This window comes from Gopherus flavomarginatus, chromosome 23 (genome assembly GCF_025201925.1).
Source record: "Gopherus flavomarginatus isolate rGopFla2 chromosome 23, rGopFla2.mat.asm, whole genome shotgun sequence".
NCBI lineage: Eukaryota > Metazoa > Chordata > Testudines > Testudinidae > Gopherus > Gopherus flavomarginatus.
The window spans coordinates 1,541,128-1,559,770 of record NC_066639.1 but is presented as its reverse complement, the minus strand read 5'-3'; the positions used below and the strand labels follow the sequence as shown (position 1 = coordinate 1,559,770).

Sequence of the window (18,643 nt, the reverse complement as noted above, 5' to 3'; positions counted from 1 at the left end):
GAGGGAGTTTTGCATTTGGCAGCTGGATGTTAGTGACCAAACTCACCAGCCTGCTGGAACTCAAGGACCCTCCTCTGAGTTACAGCAGCCACCCTAACCCCTGAGTTCCTTCAGTGTGTCCACCAGATATTTGGTGAAATCCCAGATCCTCTCTTACTGAAGTATCCCAAGATACAGTAGCAAGGGTCCACAGTAAAACTAGTATTTCACGCAGCACTTGAGTACAGTTATTGAACAAGCAAAAAAATTATTTAACGGATAGAGATTTAAACAAACAAATGTGAGTGATGGATACCACCTGTTATCAACTAAACAAAGGCAGAAAATGATAGAAGAGAAAGGCCAGCACAAAAAACAGAGAGAGGAACAATAAGATACTAAAAGGACAATGGTTGGAACTCTCCATTTCTCTCAGTCTTTGGACTGATGGGTACTAGAGCTGTAGCAACAGTTGAGGAACCAGGGTAAATTAAATCAAATTAACTTTTCAAGATTAGCCATCATTTTCTATATGACTAACAAAAACAAGACAACTTTCAGTTTTCCAAAATAATTCAGATTATCACACAGTCTCTTACTCTTTAACCAATAACTTCACCTATAATTTCATTTTAATTGGTAACAAAAACATATTCAAGATCACAAATTGTTGTCATATGTTACTTTTCTTTTAATCCCCATTGCCAACAACTGAATGCTGGTTCTTATTGTGGTTTGTCCCAACGTAGGACCCAACCACTTCTGTGAGATCATATATCTCAGGATCTTCTGCCAAACGTGTTGTTAGAAGGGGTCTTCTATGTCGGAATCTTTGCATCATGGAGAAAAATACCTCTCTTTTCACACTTTCTAATCTTTCAAAGTAGGAGGAGGTAAAGAAGTAATGTAAATGCATAAAGCACAAGAGAAACCTCTCTGGTCTACACTAAAAACATTTATCGGGATAACTATATTGCTGAGGGGTGTGAAAAATCCACACACCTGAGCAACGTAGTTACACAGCCCTAACCCCCTGTGTAGATAGTGCTACATGAGCAGGAGAACTTCTCCTGCCAACAAAGCCACCGCTGCTTGCAGGGGCTGGACTAATCAAGTCCGATAGGAGAAATCTCTCCCACTGGCTTAGAGCATCTGTAATAGCAGTGCTACAGCAGCGCAGCTACATTGGTGCAGCCGTGCCAACATCAGCTTAATTGTGTAGCCACTGCGTCAGACACAAAACCATAGTATCAGGACTCAACATGCGAGTATCCAAAAGTCTGAAATTGGAGGCTGACAAATTCGTTGCCTCATTAGTTACCATCATTTCTATAGCCTGAAAGTCCTTGTTACCCAGCTAGGCAGCCAGTCTGGGATTCACAGGGAAGGAATGTCCTATGAAGCACTCTCTCTTTGCATCCAAACAGTGAAGGATGACTGCTCTCAGTCTAACCCTGGCATACTTGGGAAGTGTAATCAGGGACACTGAACTCAGAAGTGGAGTTGTACAAATAATGTTGCTTGGGTCACCATAGCTTCCTTTACTGGGGTGGAAGTCAAGAACTGGGTGTGGACTCTTTCATCCTCAGCTCTTTCCAAATCCTTGGTCTTGGATAGGGTTAAGTTACACTTCTCTGAAGTAGAATCCTTTACAAAACCACTTAAAATCTCAGCAGTGTTAATGAGGAATGGCTTCCTGAGACATGCTCAGCTTTTCTTTCATTCAGTGGCACAGGTCCAGGAAAGGGACTGGATACAGGCCTGAATCAGAATCTTCGTTAGTTAGCAGAGCTGGAGATTCTATTAAAAATGGCTATTTTTCTGAAGATATTACATTTTCAACACTGTTTTATTTTATACACATCTTTAGAACCTACAAAGGATAAGCAGCAAAGAATCCTGTGGCACCTTATAGACTAACAGACGTTTGGAGCATGAGCTTTCGTGGGTGAATACCCACTTCCTCAGATGCATGTAATGGAAATATCCAGGAGCAGGTATATATATGTGTGCTAGCAAGCAAGCTAGAGATAACGAGGTCAGTTCAATCAGGGAGATGCGGCCCTGTTCTAGCAGTTGAGGGTGTGAAAACCAAGAGAGGAGAAACTGGTTCTGTAATTGGCAAGCCATTCACAGTCTTTGTTCAATCCTGAGCTGATGGTGTCAAATTTGCAGATGAACTGAAGCTCAGCAGTTTCTCTTTGAAGTCTGGTCCTGAAGTTTTTGTGCTGCAGGATGGCCACCTTAAGGTCTGCTATAGTGTGGCCAGGGAGGTTGAAGTGCTCTCCTACAGGTTTTTGTATATTGCCATTCCTAATGTCTGATTTGTGTCCATTTATCCTTTTCCGTAGAGACTGTCCAGTTTGGCCGATGTACATAGCAGAGGGGCATTGCTGGCATATGATGGCGTATATTACATTGGTGGATGTGCAGGTGAATGAACCAGTGATGGTGTGGCTGATCTGGTTAGGTCCTGTGATGTGTCGCTGGTGTAGATATGTGGGCAGAGTTGGCATCGAGGTTTGTTGCATGGATTGGTTCCTGAGCTAGAGTTATTATGGTGTGGTGTGCAGTTACTGGTGAACTGTAACTGCACACCACACCATAATAACTTACAAATGCTTGGGAACCAAACACATGAGCATTTTTGCCTAGTTCAAAACCACTTACCATGGAATTCTCTTCCCAGATCATCAGAGACAATATTGCCTTAAACAACTGAAATATACTGTGATCATATGCACTTCCTTCAGTTAGCTGGGGTTGTGCTGTTGTTCACCATTTCTGAGTGGAGATTTTAAATCACTGCTGTTTCTTTGTTAGCCTGTCCAGTAAATTAGAGAGTTCTCTCCTGTTGATAGAACTGCACTTTAACTTTCTCCATGTCATCCTGGAGGGATGGGGAAAAAGCAAAGCTGAAATCATAAATGAGGACTTTAGCAAAGGGTCATTGTCTTAAATTCTTCAATAAATCTGAGCTACATCCTATCAAACTGAATTAATATCCAATTGAGTGACCAAACAGCCTTCAGGAAAGATAGAAACCCACATCACAGGGAGAGAATACATTACAAAGAAAGCATCAAGTGAAATTCCAGAGCAGGTTACATCTGATTATTCAGAACCGGGACAAGAGATTCTCCCACCCCATTGTCATCTGATCCATTCAAACCTGCTTCCCTCATCCCTGTCTTCATAGTCAGTTATGTTATTTACAAAATTTTTAGTATCCTAGCATCCCCATAAGGAGGGAAAAACACCCCTCTTGCCAGAAATGGCTTTACAATAGATGGAACCTGAGATTTAAACGCTAAATGATCACACTCTATTTGCAATTCATTTGAATTCCCCTCCCAGGACTTTTGACACTCATCTCCAGTCACAGCGATTCTGATATAGGATTAAAGTAGTAAAAAACATCATCTGCAAGCACAGACAACAGAGAATGCTTCATCACATGACACTTTGAGAAGTGGATGGATTGAATGTGATGAACATAAACTCTGCATGGCCCAGGCAAAAGGTAACAGTTCTGCAGTGAAGGGGAAGGAGGGAATCTTTGAGTTACCCTATCTCCTTCCAGTGTCACGGAAGCTGAAATTACACTTTTTTTCCTGCCCCTACTCCTCTTCATTTACGTCTAATTTGAAAATTCTCAATATAACTGCTCTTCAGCACAACCCAGAGCAATGTGAGAACAACTGTCAATGATACAATCTGTATCACTGGTCACTCTAACAATAACTTTGCAATAGGAGGAATGGTATAAATGTGACGCTCCCTGGTTCCTCATAGGAAGGGCACACTCAAATTACTTGTGGGACAATAGAAAGGACAAATAGGTCGATCTCAAAAGAGGTGAACTGCAAAGGCAAAAATGGGCCACTCATTGGACAAGCTGAGGGATAACAGTGCTGCAAAACAGTTCAAAGAGCTTTAAAGGTTACTATGTGGGAATCAGGAAAAGTATTAAAGAAAAGAAAGTCTTGATAGCCCTAGAGATTGTTACAATGTTGATCCTGTGCAGATTCTCTGTTGGCTAACATGGGCTGAGTGCCAAGAGAAGGTTTTTCCCGCACTCACTGCATTCATTAGGGCCTCTCCCCTGTGTGGATTCTCTGATGCTCAGAAAGGGCTGACTCTTAATGAAGCATTTTTCCACACTCACAGCATTTATACGGCCTCTCCCCTGTGTGAATTCTTGATGGGTAATAAGGTTTGAAGCTGTGGTTGAAGGTTTTCCCACACTCACTGCATTCATAGAGTCTTTCACCTGTGTGGATCCTCTGATGTCTAAAAAGGGTCTGATCTGTGAGGCGAAGCTTTTCCCACACTCATGCATTCATAGGGCATATCATCTGTGTGATTCTCTGATGCACAGAAAGGGCTGATCTGTGAGTGAAGGTTTTCCCACAATTACTGCATTTTGTAGGGCCTGCCCCCTGCCTGGATTCTCCGATGCTTAGAAAGGTTTGAGCTGTGATTGAAGGTTTTGCCACACACTCATGGCATTCGTAGGGCCTCTCCCCTGTGTGGATTCTCAGATGAACAGAAAGGCTTTGATCTGTGAGTGAAGTTTTCTCACACTCAGTGCATGTATTTTTTTCTCTTTCGCCTAAGGATTTCCTGTTGTGTTGTGGTTTCCATGAGGACATTCTGAGTTCCCCAACAGGAAATACATTTATCCAATTTCTCCCCTGGCTGGTTTCCCTGCTCTCTTTCTGGTCTGTGCTGAATCTCAAAGGAATTTCCCTGCCTCATTACTCCTGGACACATTCCTTTTTGATCTTTGCGATAATGCTCTGTGTTTATCCACTTGCTCAGCATTTTCCTTCTGAGAATTCTGCTCCTCTTTCTCACATGCCATTGCATTCACCTAGCTGTGATAGAGACAGAAATCTCAAACAGGGATGGAATAGGGGAGACCAAACCAAAACAAGTGCTGAAGACAGGTCAAATAAAAATCAGGAACTGAACTCCCCCAAACTCTTCCCCTAAATAGGACAGAGGAGGGGGATGAATTCAGCCTTCACATCCATGCAAATACTCAGGGGAAGGGAGGAAGCTAATGCCTGGTGTCTCCTAAGATCTACAGGAAGCCATGAGCTATATTTACCCTGAGGATACAACACCTACTAGGGACAATAATGAACTGAGAGACCTCCCAAGGGCTTGTTGGGCATCCCAGATGTTTCCTTCAGGCACTTACAGATTGTGAGTTGGTTTAATGTTTTCTCACCTGTGCGGGGAGCTCTCAGGATCTCTCTTTCCTCAGAGCCATGGAAGTCTGGGACCCATGGCTCTTCCCCTTGTTCCAGCTGGGAGATCACATCAGGCTGGGTAACAGGAAACCTTGCTGAGATGAAAGAAAAACAAAGGAGTTCAGTTGATTTCATAAGACTTTGTCATAAAAAACATTCTGTTTATTTACTTCAGAGCTTAGTGTGACTGGTTGGCCAGAGGCAGTTCTCACTGAAAATGCCAAGATCAGAGCAGGCTGAAAAAGAGATCACCCACACTGGGTTATCAAGAAGCTGAAAAAATAAATCACACAGCCCCCTTTATTGCATCCCAGTTCTCTGACTCCCAATCAGCACCTAGATTCAGCACAGTGAGAGGTTATTTAAAAACTGCTCACATAAACAAAATGATCTTCTGACCCCAAAGGTCAGCCACGTTACCAGGTCAGTATAGGTTTGGATCTTACCCAAAATACCACACTGCCAGCCAAGTCCTTTAGCATCTAAACTAAAGGTTTAAACGAAATAAGATAGAATGAAGTTAAATGGGAAAGCAGTTCAGATACATTCCAGAATGGACAGATCAGGTTCTTAGCAGTATTAGTGAGTTGCCGGAGTGAAAGTCTGTCGGGAACACATCCACAGCTTGGATGGGTCATTCAGTCCTTTGTTCCAGGGTTCAGTTTGTAGAGAAGTTGCTCCAGAAGTAGGAAGGGGGATTGAAGACAGATGGAGATGATGCAGCTGCGCTTTATATTCCTTTTGCTATGTGGCTTGTTCTTCGTGTGTCCCAAACACAAGATTCACAGCACATGGCATGGAAAAGCTTTGGAGGTCTCAGAACACAGGCTACCTGGGAATGTCTTGCTGACTCAATAGGTGTATCCCCCTTGGTCCTTTCCATGGGCTCATTGTACAGCTGATGACCCTCAATGGGCCATCAAACATGCTAGGCAATGTTGATGCCAATATGTCTGGAGGTGTCGCCCAGAAACACTGCCCAAGTCTGGAACTACAGATATACCCTACATATCTATAACTCACGGTACAAAGGTGATAGAAACATAGAAACAAATGATCATACTTGGAAAATCATAACATTTTCCCTGACACCTTCCATTGGCATATCTAGCACGATTCATTGCAATTTTATCAGATTTATTATTTTATTATTATACCAAAAGTGTCTCACAATTCCATACAGTGTCACACTGGTAAACCCAGGAATTTCCAGGACCAGTTCCCCAGATCCATGAAGATGCCGAACACTATGCTTAGAGGATTGAAATACCACCTATCTGCTGGAACACACACACAGACACTGTGTCAGTCTGTACCCTGTGTTCACTCTTCTAGAAAAATTATGATCAATTTTGTACACAGTATGGCTTGTGAGGTATCATTTGAAAACCCATAATCTACTGAATATTATTCTCCTGTTAAAATGTGTAGTAACACTGTATGTAAAGTTATGAGATTTTACAGTATGATATTATTGAAAAAGTTACAATTCTGGGGAACACCCACAGACCAGTTCCTCAGAGACAGCAAGGCAAACAGCTGGTCAAACAGCCATTCTCCTGCAGGGGGAAGGTGTGAAGAAGACATTTACATTCCATCACAGGGACCTCTTGAAGCTGTTGTGGAAAATGACCACATGACTGATTTTGAATCAGCTCAGCCTGAGGCTCTTTTCTTGGTTACAAGCATGCAGGGAGCGACAGCTATTGGAATACTGTCCCCCTGAGCTAAAAATCACACAAGCCTTTTAAAGCTTAAAACCACAAACAATGACACATAGGCTGCACATTAATTACCTTATTTGGAATATATTGCAAAATGTGATGCAGGTCAAAAGCAAGCTGAACAATCAGTTTTTCATATCCGGCCTCTCCTCTTATTGTTATTCCTAGTCTAGTTTGTGGTTTGACTTTTCTAACACTTCCACTGTGGTTATGTTTCACAATCTCGGTTATTGCAAATCAGTGTGTTTGGGAACTTTCCACTTCACCTACTTAGGCCCCTTCGGCACACAAAGCCATTGTTCCCCAATTTGGGGACTTTCCATTCCACTTTGCCTTTCTCTGCCCTTTACACAGAGAAACAAGCTCAGCTAATACTTTAGGCCTATTAGCTTGACCAAACCTCCAAAGCTCTTTCTGTAGACTTTCCCGCAAAATTCTCACATCTCCAACAGACAGCCTGTCACCGTGACTGAGCTGAGAACTGAAGTGGTTTCTAGTACAAAGGACTGAATTATAAAAAGAGGTGAGGAAAATGCATGAGACTCTCTCTCTCTCCCCTTTCCCTCTGCTCATGACAACTCCTGAAGAACTGAACGTGGACGGCAGAGGTGGGTTAGGCCGAGTCCTGGCTGAAAGGAAAACCAGCCTGTCTCAGCACAGGGTGAGAGAAACATTTGCCTTGAATTCGTTTCAGCTTAACTTAAACATTAGTTCAGTGTTTTATCTTGCATTTATTTTGTAAACAATTCTGAGCTTTATGCCTCATTATCTGTATCTTAAATTTTTTTTGATAGTTAACAATCTTGTTTTATTGTTTATCTAAGCAGTGTGGTTGTATTAAAGTGTGTTGGAAACTTCATCTGGGATAACAAGGCTGGCGCACGTCATTTTCCACTGATGAAATGACAGACTTCATATGAGCTTGCGTTGTTCAGGAGTGTGCTGGACAGGGAAAGATGCACATTTCTGGGGAAAGTCAGGGAGCAGAGAATTTTCTGGGGTTCTCCTGTGAGGTACTGTAATTTGTGAGTCACTGACTAGCAGCACTCAAAACTGTGTAGCTGGGAGTGAGTTACATGGTGGAGACCGTGTGTGAACTGCCCAGGAGTGGCTGCTTTCACAGTAGAGCAGTGGAAAAGGCACCCCAGCTTGGGAACTGAGGGGACAGAGCTGTTCAACAGTCCAGGTTGCACTGTGGTTAATATCACAGACACTCAATTTCAAAGAGTCTCCTAAAACACAGAGAAAGTAAATCTATGTCCCAGAAATCAAAGACTCCAGAGAGAGGGCAAGTCTCCTTGGCACTGCTGCTTGCTGACAGAGAGGTCCAGAGACAGAGACAAAGAGAGAGAGTCCTGGGGAAGCTGGGAACAGGAAGCATGGGCTGGTGGGGTTCGGTGGAGAAAGGGAACAGGAAGGGCAGGGATATCACTGAATTCAGGATCTCAGCAGTACTAGATGTCAGGATAACACATACTGCAGCCCATTGGAAAACATAATCCCAACTATATATACAGAATGATGGGGTCTAAATTAGCCGTTTCCACTCAAGAGAGAGACCTTGGAGTCACTGTGGATAGTTCTCTGCAAACATCCACTCAATCTGCAGCAGCAGTGAAAAAAAGTGAACAGAATGTTGGGAATCATTAAGAAAGGGATAGATAATAAGACAGAAAATCTCCTCTTGCCTCTATATAAATCCATGGTACGCCCACATCTCCAATACTCCATGCAGATATGGTCGTCCCATCTCAAAGAAGTTCACTTGAGCAAACAGGAGCTATTTGACACTGTGCGATATGGCTCCTGTGCTCTGTTCCCAAAATGTTCTGCAGCAGGGGAGGGCCTGTGGCAGTGTGTGTGTGTCACTGGCATATTGGGGTGATGCTGTGTCAAATTTTAGTCCCAGATTTGGACCTTAGCGTCCAAAATGTGGGGGTTAACATGAAAACTTCCAAGCTTAGCTACCAGCTTGGACCTGGTACTGCTGCCACCACCCAAACAATTAGAGTGTTTTGGGACACTCTGGTCCCCCCGAAAACCTTCCCTGGGGACCCCAAGACCCAAATCCCTTGAGTCTCACAACAAAGGGAAATAAACCTTTTTTCCTTCCCCCCTCCAGGTGCTCCTGGAGAGCTACACAGAAGCAAACTCTGTGAGTCTAAACAGAGGGACTCCCCCTCCCTGTTCCCAGTCCTGGAAAACAGAATTACCTCCCTCTTCCCCCAGAGGAAATGCAAATTCAGGCTAGTTAATCTAACACACACAGATCTCCCTCTGACTTCTTCCTCCCACCAATTTCCTGGGAAGTACAGACTCAATTTCCCTGAAGTTCCTCCCTAAAGAAAAAACTCCAACAGGTCTTAAAAGAAAGCTTTATATAAAAAAGAAAGAAAAATACATACAAATGGTCTCTCTGTATTAAGGTGACAAATACAGGGTCAATTGCTTAAAAGAATATTGAATAAACAGCCTTATTCAAAAAGAATACAAATCAAAGCACTCCAGCCACTATAGACATGTAAATACAAAAACAACAAACCCTTTTTGCACTCACAACTTGAAACAGAAGATTAGAAAGCAGAAAATAGAAATCACTCCTCCTCCGAGAGAGCATACAGGCAGACAAAAAACAAAGAACTCAGACACAACCTTCCCTCCACCCAGAGTTGAAAAAATCCGGTTTTCTGATTGGTCCTCTGGTCAGGTGGTTCAGATTACTTCTTTCCAGGTGAAAGAGACATTAACCCTTAGCTATTTGTTTATGACATGCTGAAACAGGGCAGAGTAGAGGTGGCATTGTGGGGTTGGCATGAACCTTCTCTCTTCATTTCCTATTCCAAGAACCAAGGGGACGGGAATCCTTACCCAATGAGGTCACATTCTCATAGTTCTCCTGCATGACATCCCTGTAGAGGGCTCTCTGAGTGGGGTCCAGCAGAGCCCACTCTTCCTGGTGAAATACACAGACACCTCCTCGAAGGTCACCGGTCCCTGAAAGAGCAAGAGTCCAACACTCAGTACGTGATGTCCTATTCTCAGCCCCACTCTCTGTGGGGGAGAGGAGCCAATTAAATGCAAGCTCTGGGTGGATCATAGTTAACAGAGTCAAACCCCCACCCTGCAAAGAGCATCCTGGAAACACCACGTTAAGGGGACCAAGAGACAGCCCCTTGTCTCTCCCAGCAGATCCATCACCCCCCTACTAGCCACCGACCGATGTAGGAGATGGAGGCCCTAGCAGAATCCAGGGAGAGCTCCCTGGTAGGAAGCCCAATAACCTCATCGTGAGGAGCTGGATATGAAGTGCGGGGCAGCTCCCCTAAACCTCACTGATGGATGCCCCCTTCATATCTCACAGCAGCCGCTGGTTAGTCAGGTCGGGCTCCAGCACTGGGAGTCTGGTCAGTTTGACTAGCTCTATGAAGCTGAGTTATTCTCAGTTTCACAAATTAGGGTATTTCCACCACCTAATCTCATGGGTCTGTTCCTAGAATCTAGGCCACTTAATAAACAACTCCCAGCAGGTTTATCTCAAGCTGTCCTCCTCCCTTCCCCACCCTGTGCATTTCCTGCCCCGTTCCAACCTCCAAACCAGACTGTGCATATCTTCCCATCTCTGGTGTATTTGCTGTCCCTCTCCCACTCTGCAGGAACCCACCAGCAACCTCCCGATAATTCCTACCTTAACAGGCTTCCCTGCACTCATTTCTCTTCCCTCTCCCATGGGAGGATGGGATGAGCTGGAGCAAAAAAAGGATGTCATTCTACCACCTGTCTGGGTGAGAAGGACAGTTGTGGGGGTTTCAGAACAGACTTTAGTTAATTTCACCAGATGATTCTCCCAGGCCCTTTCCCTGTAGACAGACACCCTAGATTCTGCCATGCTGAGAAAGAGATCAAGCATGTTATTACACTGTAGACCTGGCCCCTGCTGCCAGGCTAAGCCCACAGAGAGATTTTTAACCTCCCTTCTCCCTCCCCTCACCTCATAACAAAGTCTCTGAACACAAGGCTAGAAAAGAGCAGAACCAAAGGAGTCACTGTGGGGGATTCCCTCGGACACTGACCCCACAGCAGCCACAACCCAGCAGGGGAATATGGAGTCAGGAACTGGCTTTTCCTCTCTCTGATCCTTGTTTTGTTCACTGGAAAGTGGTTCTGCCCCAGGATGCAGCAATACATGTCTCTGGGTGGACTAGAGAGCTGGAAATCTCTCCCCCACATTCATTTCTCACACTGCCACTTTTAGTCTCCCCTTCCCCTGTCCTCTCTCCCTGCACCTCTGGCTGGGAAAGTCCCATTCCTGGGGGCTATGCTCTCCCATGGCTGGACTTTCTCCTGGCAATTGCTAATGGGAGTAGAAATGAGGAAGGGCTGTTTGTGCAGAGTCACTTTCTTGCCAGACCCCAGCACTTTCCTGAAGTCTTTCAGTTACCTGGAGTCTGTGGTAGAATTGGTATTAACAGGGCCCAGGTCTCCCACAAGGGGCTAGTACGAGCTGGAGAAAGTCATCCCCTGGGCTGGACAGAAAAGAAGCTTGAACTAAGGTCACTTGCCAGCACAGAACCCCACTGGGGTAGCAGCAGCTGCCAAGCCTGGTCTCCCAGATCACAATGGAGGCTTCAGTGTCTGACCCAAGAAGCTGAACCCCAATATCCTGAGCAGAGAGGGACAGAGCATCTAAGCAGCTTCCCTCCTTTAGCTCTCCGGGGAGAGCAGCTAATGAGCGCCCCTCCTCACAGGGAGAATTGCTGATCCCATTTGCCCCACTGTCCTTCTTGAGTCACTCGTCTTTCCATACAGTGACTCTGGATTAACATTGGTCTCAATGTTCAGAGTAGCAGCCGTGTTAGTCTGTATCTGCAAAAAGAACAGGAATATTTGTGGCACCTTAGAGATTAACAAATTTATTTTAGCATGAGCTTTCATGAGCTAAAACTCACTGCTTCGGATGCATAAAACTGGTCTCAATGAAACCAGAGTTCAGAAATGAGTCTAAAATGCTGTGGAAGAGACCATTGTGTGGCAGTGCTGACCCCCTTCCCACCTCCCTCGCCCCCAGATCTAGGATAAGGGCTGGGGGGGAGGGAATGAATATTCCCAATGGAACTGGAAGTTCCTGCAGTTTTCAAGAGAGGAGAAAAGAAAAATCAGTGATTTCACCTCACAGTGTTTGACAAGTGGATAGAAAGTTATCACAGTAACTGGGCCTGGCCGGGGACTGCCTGGCAGTGCTTGGAGCTAGGATTCTGGTACAAACTGATCAGGGAGAAGGATCAGGGTTAGTAATGGCCCCCAGACACCCCCCAGTACCCAGAGCCCAGACCCCCCAACCAGGGTCCCCAGACACCCCCACAAACCCAGCCAGGGGCCCACCAGATATTTCCTGGCACCCAGTCCGCAGAGTCCCTGGCCAGGGATCCCAGATACCCCTCAACCCCTCAGCAGCCACAGTGAGAGCTAGACACTGGTAAAATGGAGAGAAAATGAAGCACAATGGGGGGGGGGAACAGGGAACTTCTCAGGGGTTTGGGGGGAGGGGGGTCACCCTGGGTGCTGCTCGTTGCTCTCTAGGGAGAAAGCGGGCAGGACGGGAGGGGGGGGTCCCCACGGGGGGGCAGCGGTAAATCCGAGGGGATCTCAGCCTCCCCCTTTCTCTCCACGCTCCTCGGGGGTCACCTGCTCTTCTCCCCCCCTGGCCATGTCCGGGCTGCACAGACATTTCCCACCCGCCCCTTTCCCAGCCCCCCAGCCTGGTCTCACCCCCAGCCCCCGCCCGGTCCCACGCAGGGACCCCAGTGGGGCCGGGCCCCTCCCCCCGCCACCCCCCATGGGGCCCCAGGGCAGAGCCTGGCCGGGTCTGGGGGGCGTTGGGCTCCTGCGGGGACAGCAGCTCCGAGCCCCGCGTGGGCGCTGCCCCCCCTGGGAGCAGATCCCGGTGCTGCGAGATGCCGGGTCCCCCCCCGGACACTGGGGCAGAGTCACCGCCTGGCCCCCCCCGGGGCTCACTCAGGGACCCAGAGGCTGCAGCTCCGCAGCGGGGTGGGCAGAGCCCTTGGCGGCCCCAGGGCAGCTCCAGCGGGGCAGGGCCCAGGCCGGGCGTGGGGGGGTTAACGGGTCTCACTGGCACAAACTCTCCTGCTCCGCCCGGTCCCGGCCCCAGGCACCAGCAGCGGGTGACGCGGCCTCTGCGCGTGCGGGACTCTCCTCCCGCCCGATCTGCGCATGCCCAGAGCCCCAATGGCACAAACTCTTCTCCGGCCCCGGAGAGGCTCCAACAGCCCCGCGCGAGCCAGGCAGAGCCGGAGCGACCCGCGTGCGCTTGCAACTCGGCTTCTTCTCTCTCACCCGTCACTTCCGGTCCAGGAAGAGTCAGGAACTACATCTCCCAGCTTGCCCCGGGGGTGCTTCCGCTCTCTCCCGCCCAGGGAAGGGAGGTCCCTGGGTCCAGCCTGACCCTCCCCTCACAGCTCATCCTTTCCCCCGGCCCCGGCCCCTCCCCCAGCCGGTGCCTCTCAGACCCCCCCTTTTCCCAGGGAGTGGCAGAGCTGGGGCCGAGGGGCAGGAGAGGCGCTGGGGCTCCCCAGGGGAAAAGCAGGGGCAGGGGCTGGTGTAGCAGGACCCCCCCTTGCAGTGCCCGGCTCAGCAGAGGGTGTCAGCTGCAGGCTGGGGGGGGGGGTTGCAGGGCACAGGAAGGGGCTGGAGCAGCTGGGAGCGGGGGAGGGTTGCAGGGCACAGGAAGGCATTAATGCCTCCCGGCCCGGCCGGGGGAAAGGGGGGCTTCTCCGGCTGCAGTGGCACAGCTCAGGTCGGGGGTACTGGGGGGTTGCTGGTGGGTTCCTGCTGGAGGGGAGGGGCAGGAAATACTGAAGAGGTGGCAACTTGTGGGGAGTTAGGGCTGGAGGGGGCAGGGAATACCCTGGGTGAGGAAAGGGAGGGGGACAGAGTGTGACAAACCTGCTGGGACTTGTTAACATGGGCCTAGATCCTCAGAACAAACACTTGGGTGTTGAGGGAGAAAATTCCCTAATTTGTGAAACAGGAAATAGAGTGCTGGGAAAACTGACCAGACTTCCAGTGCTGAACCCTCAGGTGTTTCAGGTTACTTCTTTCCAGGTGAAAGAGATATTAACCCTTAGCTATCTGTTTATGACGCCCTCCAAATTGCAGACAGTGGGGAACCTCACTGGCAGCAATTTCCTCCTAGAACCTTTAAAATAAACAGATTAATACAACACATGCACCTTTATATATACCACTAAGTATATAACTAACAGATTTATACATTTTAAGAACACTTTTTAACTACTGGATTCTGGGAAACTCTCACGGGAGAGAGCATCAGCTACTTTGTTAGAAGCTCCTGAGATGTGCTGAATTTCAAAATCAAAATCTTGGAGAGCTAAACTCCAACGAAGAAGTTTCTTGTTGTTCCCCTTGGCAGTATGAAGCCACTTTTGTGCAGCATGGTCAGTTTGTAGCTGGAACCGCCGTCCCCAAACATATGGGCGTAGCTTCTCCAGGGCGTACACAATGGCATAGCATTCCTTTTCACTGACTGACCAGTGACTTTCCCTCTCAGACAGTTTCTTGCTGAGAAACATGACAGGATGGAAGTTGTGATCCGTTGCTTCCTGCATGAGAATTGCTCCAATACCACACTCAGATGCATCTGTGGTTACTAGGAATGGCTTGTCAAAGTCCGGGGCCATTAGCACAGGGTGAGACATGAGCATTGCCTTAAGTTGGGTAAAGGCCTTTTGACACTCATCAGTCCACTTAACTGCATTTGGCTGGGTCTTTTTGGTCAGGTCGGTCAGTGGAGCAGCGATTTGGCTGTAGTGTGGTACAAATCGCCTGTAGTACCCGGCCAAGCCTAAGAAGGATTGAACCTGTTTCTTTGACTTTGGGACAGGCCACTTTTGGATAGCATCCACCTTGGCCAGTAGGGGGTTTATGGTTCCTCGACCCACCTGGTGTCCCAGGTAAGTTATTCTGTTTTGGCCTATTTGACACTTTTTGACCTTAACAGTTAGTCCGGCCTGCCTGATGCACTCAAAGACCTTTTTTCCAGTGTAGTAGGTGTTCGGGCCAGGAGTCTGAAAAAATGGCCACATCATCGAGGTAGGCAACGGCATATTCTCCCAGTCCTGCTAGTAGACCATCTACCAGCCTCTGGAAGGTGGCGGGTGCATTTCGAAGCCCGAAAGGAAGGACATTGAATTCATACACCCCCGCATGGGTGACGAATGCTGACCTTTCCTTGGCAGGTTCATCTAGTGGTACTTGCCAGTACCCCTTGGTTAAGTCTATTGTAGAGATGAACTGGGCACGTCCCAACTTCTCAAATAGCTCCAATAGATCCAATCGGTGCGTGGCATTATAGTTGTCCAGACGAGTTACCGCATTTAGCTTACGGTAGTCCACGCAAAAGCGTATTTCCCCATCTGGTTTGGGTACCAGAACCACTGGAGATGCACATGCACTGGTAGATGAGCGGATTATACCCATCTGTAGCATGTTCTGGATCTCCCGTTCTATAGTAGCTTGGGCGTGAGGAACACCCGGTAGGGTGAGGTTCTAATTGGGTGAGCATTACCTGTGTCAATGGAATGGTATGCCCGTTCAGTCCATCCTGGGGTGGCTGAGAAAAATGGGGCAAAGCTAGTGCACAGCTCCTTGATTTGTCGCCGCTGCAGACGTTCCAGGGTGGTTGAGAGGTTCACCTCTTCCACGCCACCGTCTTTTTTCCCTTCGTAGTAGACTCCTTCAGGCCACTCAGCATCATCTCCCTGGACTGTAAACTGACAAACCTGTAAGTCTCTGGAATAGAAAGGCTTGAGAGAATTAACATGGTACACTCTGGGCTTTAGTGAGGAATTGGGAAATGCTATGAGGTAGTTCACAGTTCCTAGGCGCTCCTGGACCGTGAATGGCCCTTCCCATGATAATTCTATCTTATGGGCCTGTTGCACCTTCAAGACCATAACCTGGTCTCCTACCTTGAAGGAACGCTCTCTGGTATGTTTGTCATACCAGGCCTTTTGCTCTTCCTGAGTATCCTTTAGGTTTTCTTTAGCAAGGGCTAAAGAGTGTCGGAGGGTGCTTTGTAGGTTGCTTACAAAGTCCAGAATGTTAGTTCCTGGAGGTGTAAACCCCTCCCATTGCTGCTTCACCAACTGTAATGGCACTTTAACCTCGTGGCCATACACAAGTTCAAATGGTGAAAACCCTAAACTGGGATGTGGTACAGCCCTGTAGGCAAACAGCAACTGCTGCAACACTAGGTCCCAATTATTGGAGTGTTCGTTGATGAATTTACGTATCATGGCCCCCAAAGTTTCATTAAACCTTTCCACCAGGCCATTGGTTTGATGGTGGTACGGGGTGGCAACCAAGTGGTTCACCCCATGAGTTTCCCACAGTTTTTGCATGGTCCCTGCCAGGAAATTAGATCCTGAATCTGTAAGGATGTCAGAGGGCCAACCTACCTTGGCAAAAATGTCTGTTAGGGTCTGACACACAGCGTTAGCCCTGGTGTTGACTAGAGCTACTGCTTCCGGCCATCGGGTAGCAAAGTCCACGAAAGTCAGTAAGTACTGCTTTCCTCTGGGTGTCTTTTTTGGGAAAGGACCCAGAATATTCACAGCTACTCGCTGAAATGGGACCTCAATTATGGAGAGTGGCTGGAGAGGGGCCTTGACCTGGTCTTGGGGTTTTCCCACTCTTTGGCATACCTCACAAGACCAGACATACTTGGCAACATCCTTGCCCATCGCCTCCCAGTGGAAGGACTTCCCCATCTGTCTTGGTTCTGTTCACCCCAGCATGGCCACTGGGATGATCATGGGCTAAGCTTAAGAGCTTCCCCCGGTACTTAGTTGGAACCACCAACTGTTTTTGCGGCTGCCATTCTTGCCGGTGTCCACCAGAAAGAATCTCCTTGTATAAAAGTCCTTGGTCTATAACAAACTGGGATCGGTGAGAAGAGCTGAGAGGCGGTGGGGTGTTCTGTGCCGCCGTCCAAGCTTTCTGAAGGCTGTCATCTGCTTCCTGCTCAGTCTGGAACTGTTCACTTGAGGCTGGGGACTTGGACTTGGTCCCTCTGGAAGCGATGTAGGTAATGGGGTTGTTTCCCTTGCTGGTGAACCGCTCTCCGCTGGTGCACCTGAGGGTATTTCAGGCTCTCGCTGAGCCTTTTGGGAATGGTTGTCTGTTGCTTCTGCCAGTTCTGGCTCACTGGTGCCCTCTGGCATTGAGTTTGAAGCTGTGGTTGCAATTGCTGGTGCTGGTTGCTGTTCCAGTTCCGGGCCTGGGATTGGAGGTGCTGTGGCTGTTTCAGTGGTTGGCATGGAATCCGGGTCCACTACCCTGTCTGGGTCTCTGGTAACACCGACGGGGCGTTTGTGGATGGCTCAGGAACAGGAATGGGTCTGGAAGCTTGCCTGGTTTGGCTACATGTAACCATTCCCACTCTCTTGGTCCTCTTCACCTGGTTGGCCAAGTCTTCCCCCAGTAGCATGGGGATGGAATAATTGTCATAGACTGCAAAGGTCCACTTTCCTGACCAGCTTTGTACTGGACAGGCAGTTCAGCTGTAGGCAAGTCTACAGCTTGTGACATGAAGGGGTAAATTGTCACTTGGGCCTTTGGGTTGATGAATTTGGGGTCTACGAAGGATTGGTGGATAGCTGACACTTGTGCCCCCGTGTCTCTCCAAGCAGTCACCTTCTTTCCGTCCACTCTCAAAATTTCCCTTCGCTCCAAGGGTATTTGAGAGGCATCTGGGCCTGGGGATCTTTGGTGTGATGGTGGTGTAATGACTTGCACTCGGTTGGTGTTCTTTGGGCAGTTGGCCTTGATATGTCCCAGTTCATTACACTTAAGGCATCTTCCAGCTGACTGGTCACTGAGTCGAGGTGAGTTACTGGAGACTGGTGAGGTGGGAGAATAGAGTGTCTGTGGCTTTCCTTGGGTTGTAGGTGGGGTCTTTGGTTGCCCTCGGTTGTAGGGTTTATGGTCGGTGTGCCCCCTGGGGTATTCGTTCCCCTTGACAGTAGCTTTCTTGCTTTCTGCCATTTCCATCCATCTGGCTCCAATCTCCCCCGCCTCGGTGAGATTTTTGGGTTTTCCATCTTGTATGTACCGTGTTATGTCCTCAGGAACACCATCCAAGAACTGCTCCATTTGTATGAGGAGGTGCAGTTTGTCTATGGATTTAACATTGTTTCCTGATATCGAGGCCTCATAATTTTTCCCAACGTAGTAGGCGTGTTTGGGAAATGACACATCTGGTTTCCACTTTTGAGTTCTGAAACGCCAACGGGCATGATCCGGGTTATTCCCATTCTGTATCTGGCCTTGGTTTGAAAAAGTTTATAGTTGTTCATTTTCTCCTTAGGCATTTCAGCTGCTACCTCTGCTAAAGGTCCACTGAGCTGTGGCCTCAATTCTACCATGTACTGGTCTTCAGGGAAGCTGTACCCAAGACAGACTCTTTCAAAATTTTCTAAGAAGGCCTCAGTGTCATCACCTGCCTTGTAGGTGGGAAATTTCTTGGGATGTAGAGGGAGAGAGAAAACGAGTCTTTTCTACAGTCTTAGCTAGCAGCCAGGTGGCTTTTAGTTCATGCTGTAGAGCTAAGCTCCTGAGTTCCCACTTCGACTCCACCCACTG

At 47.9% G+C, this 18,643-nt stretch overlaps 1 protein-coding gene across 6 annotated transcripts in view; it reads right to left on the bottom strand.

Moving 5' to 3' along the window:
- LOC127039399 (zinc finger protein 239-like) overlaps positions 1–18,643 on the bottom strand; it is a 325,237-nt gene that overhangs the window by 294,729 nt on the left and 11,865 nt on the right. For 4 of the 6 annotated variants that reach the window (XM_050933108.1, XM_050933107.1, XM_050933109.1 and 1 more), the window contains exon 1: positions 13,092–13,228. The exons of 1 other annotated variant lie outside the window; for it this stretch is intronic. In XM_050933108.1, the coding sequence (XP_050789065.1) occupies positions 13,092–13,194 (103 nt within the window). In that variant the 5' untranslated portion in view covers positions 13,195–13,228. Of the gene's footprint in view, positions 1–13,091; positions 13,233–18,643 lie in introns of those variants that run through there. One more of the 6 variants, XM_050933114.1, reaches the window with a different exon arrangement.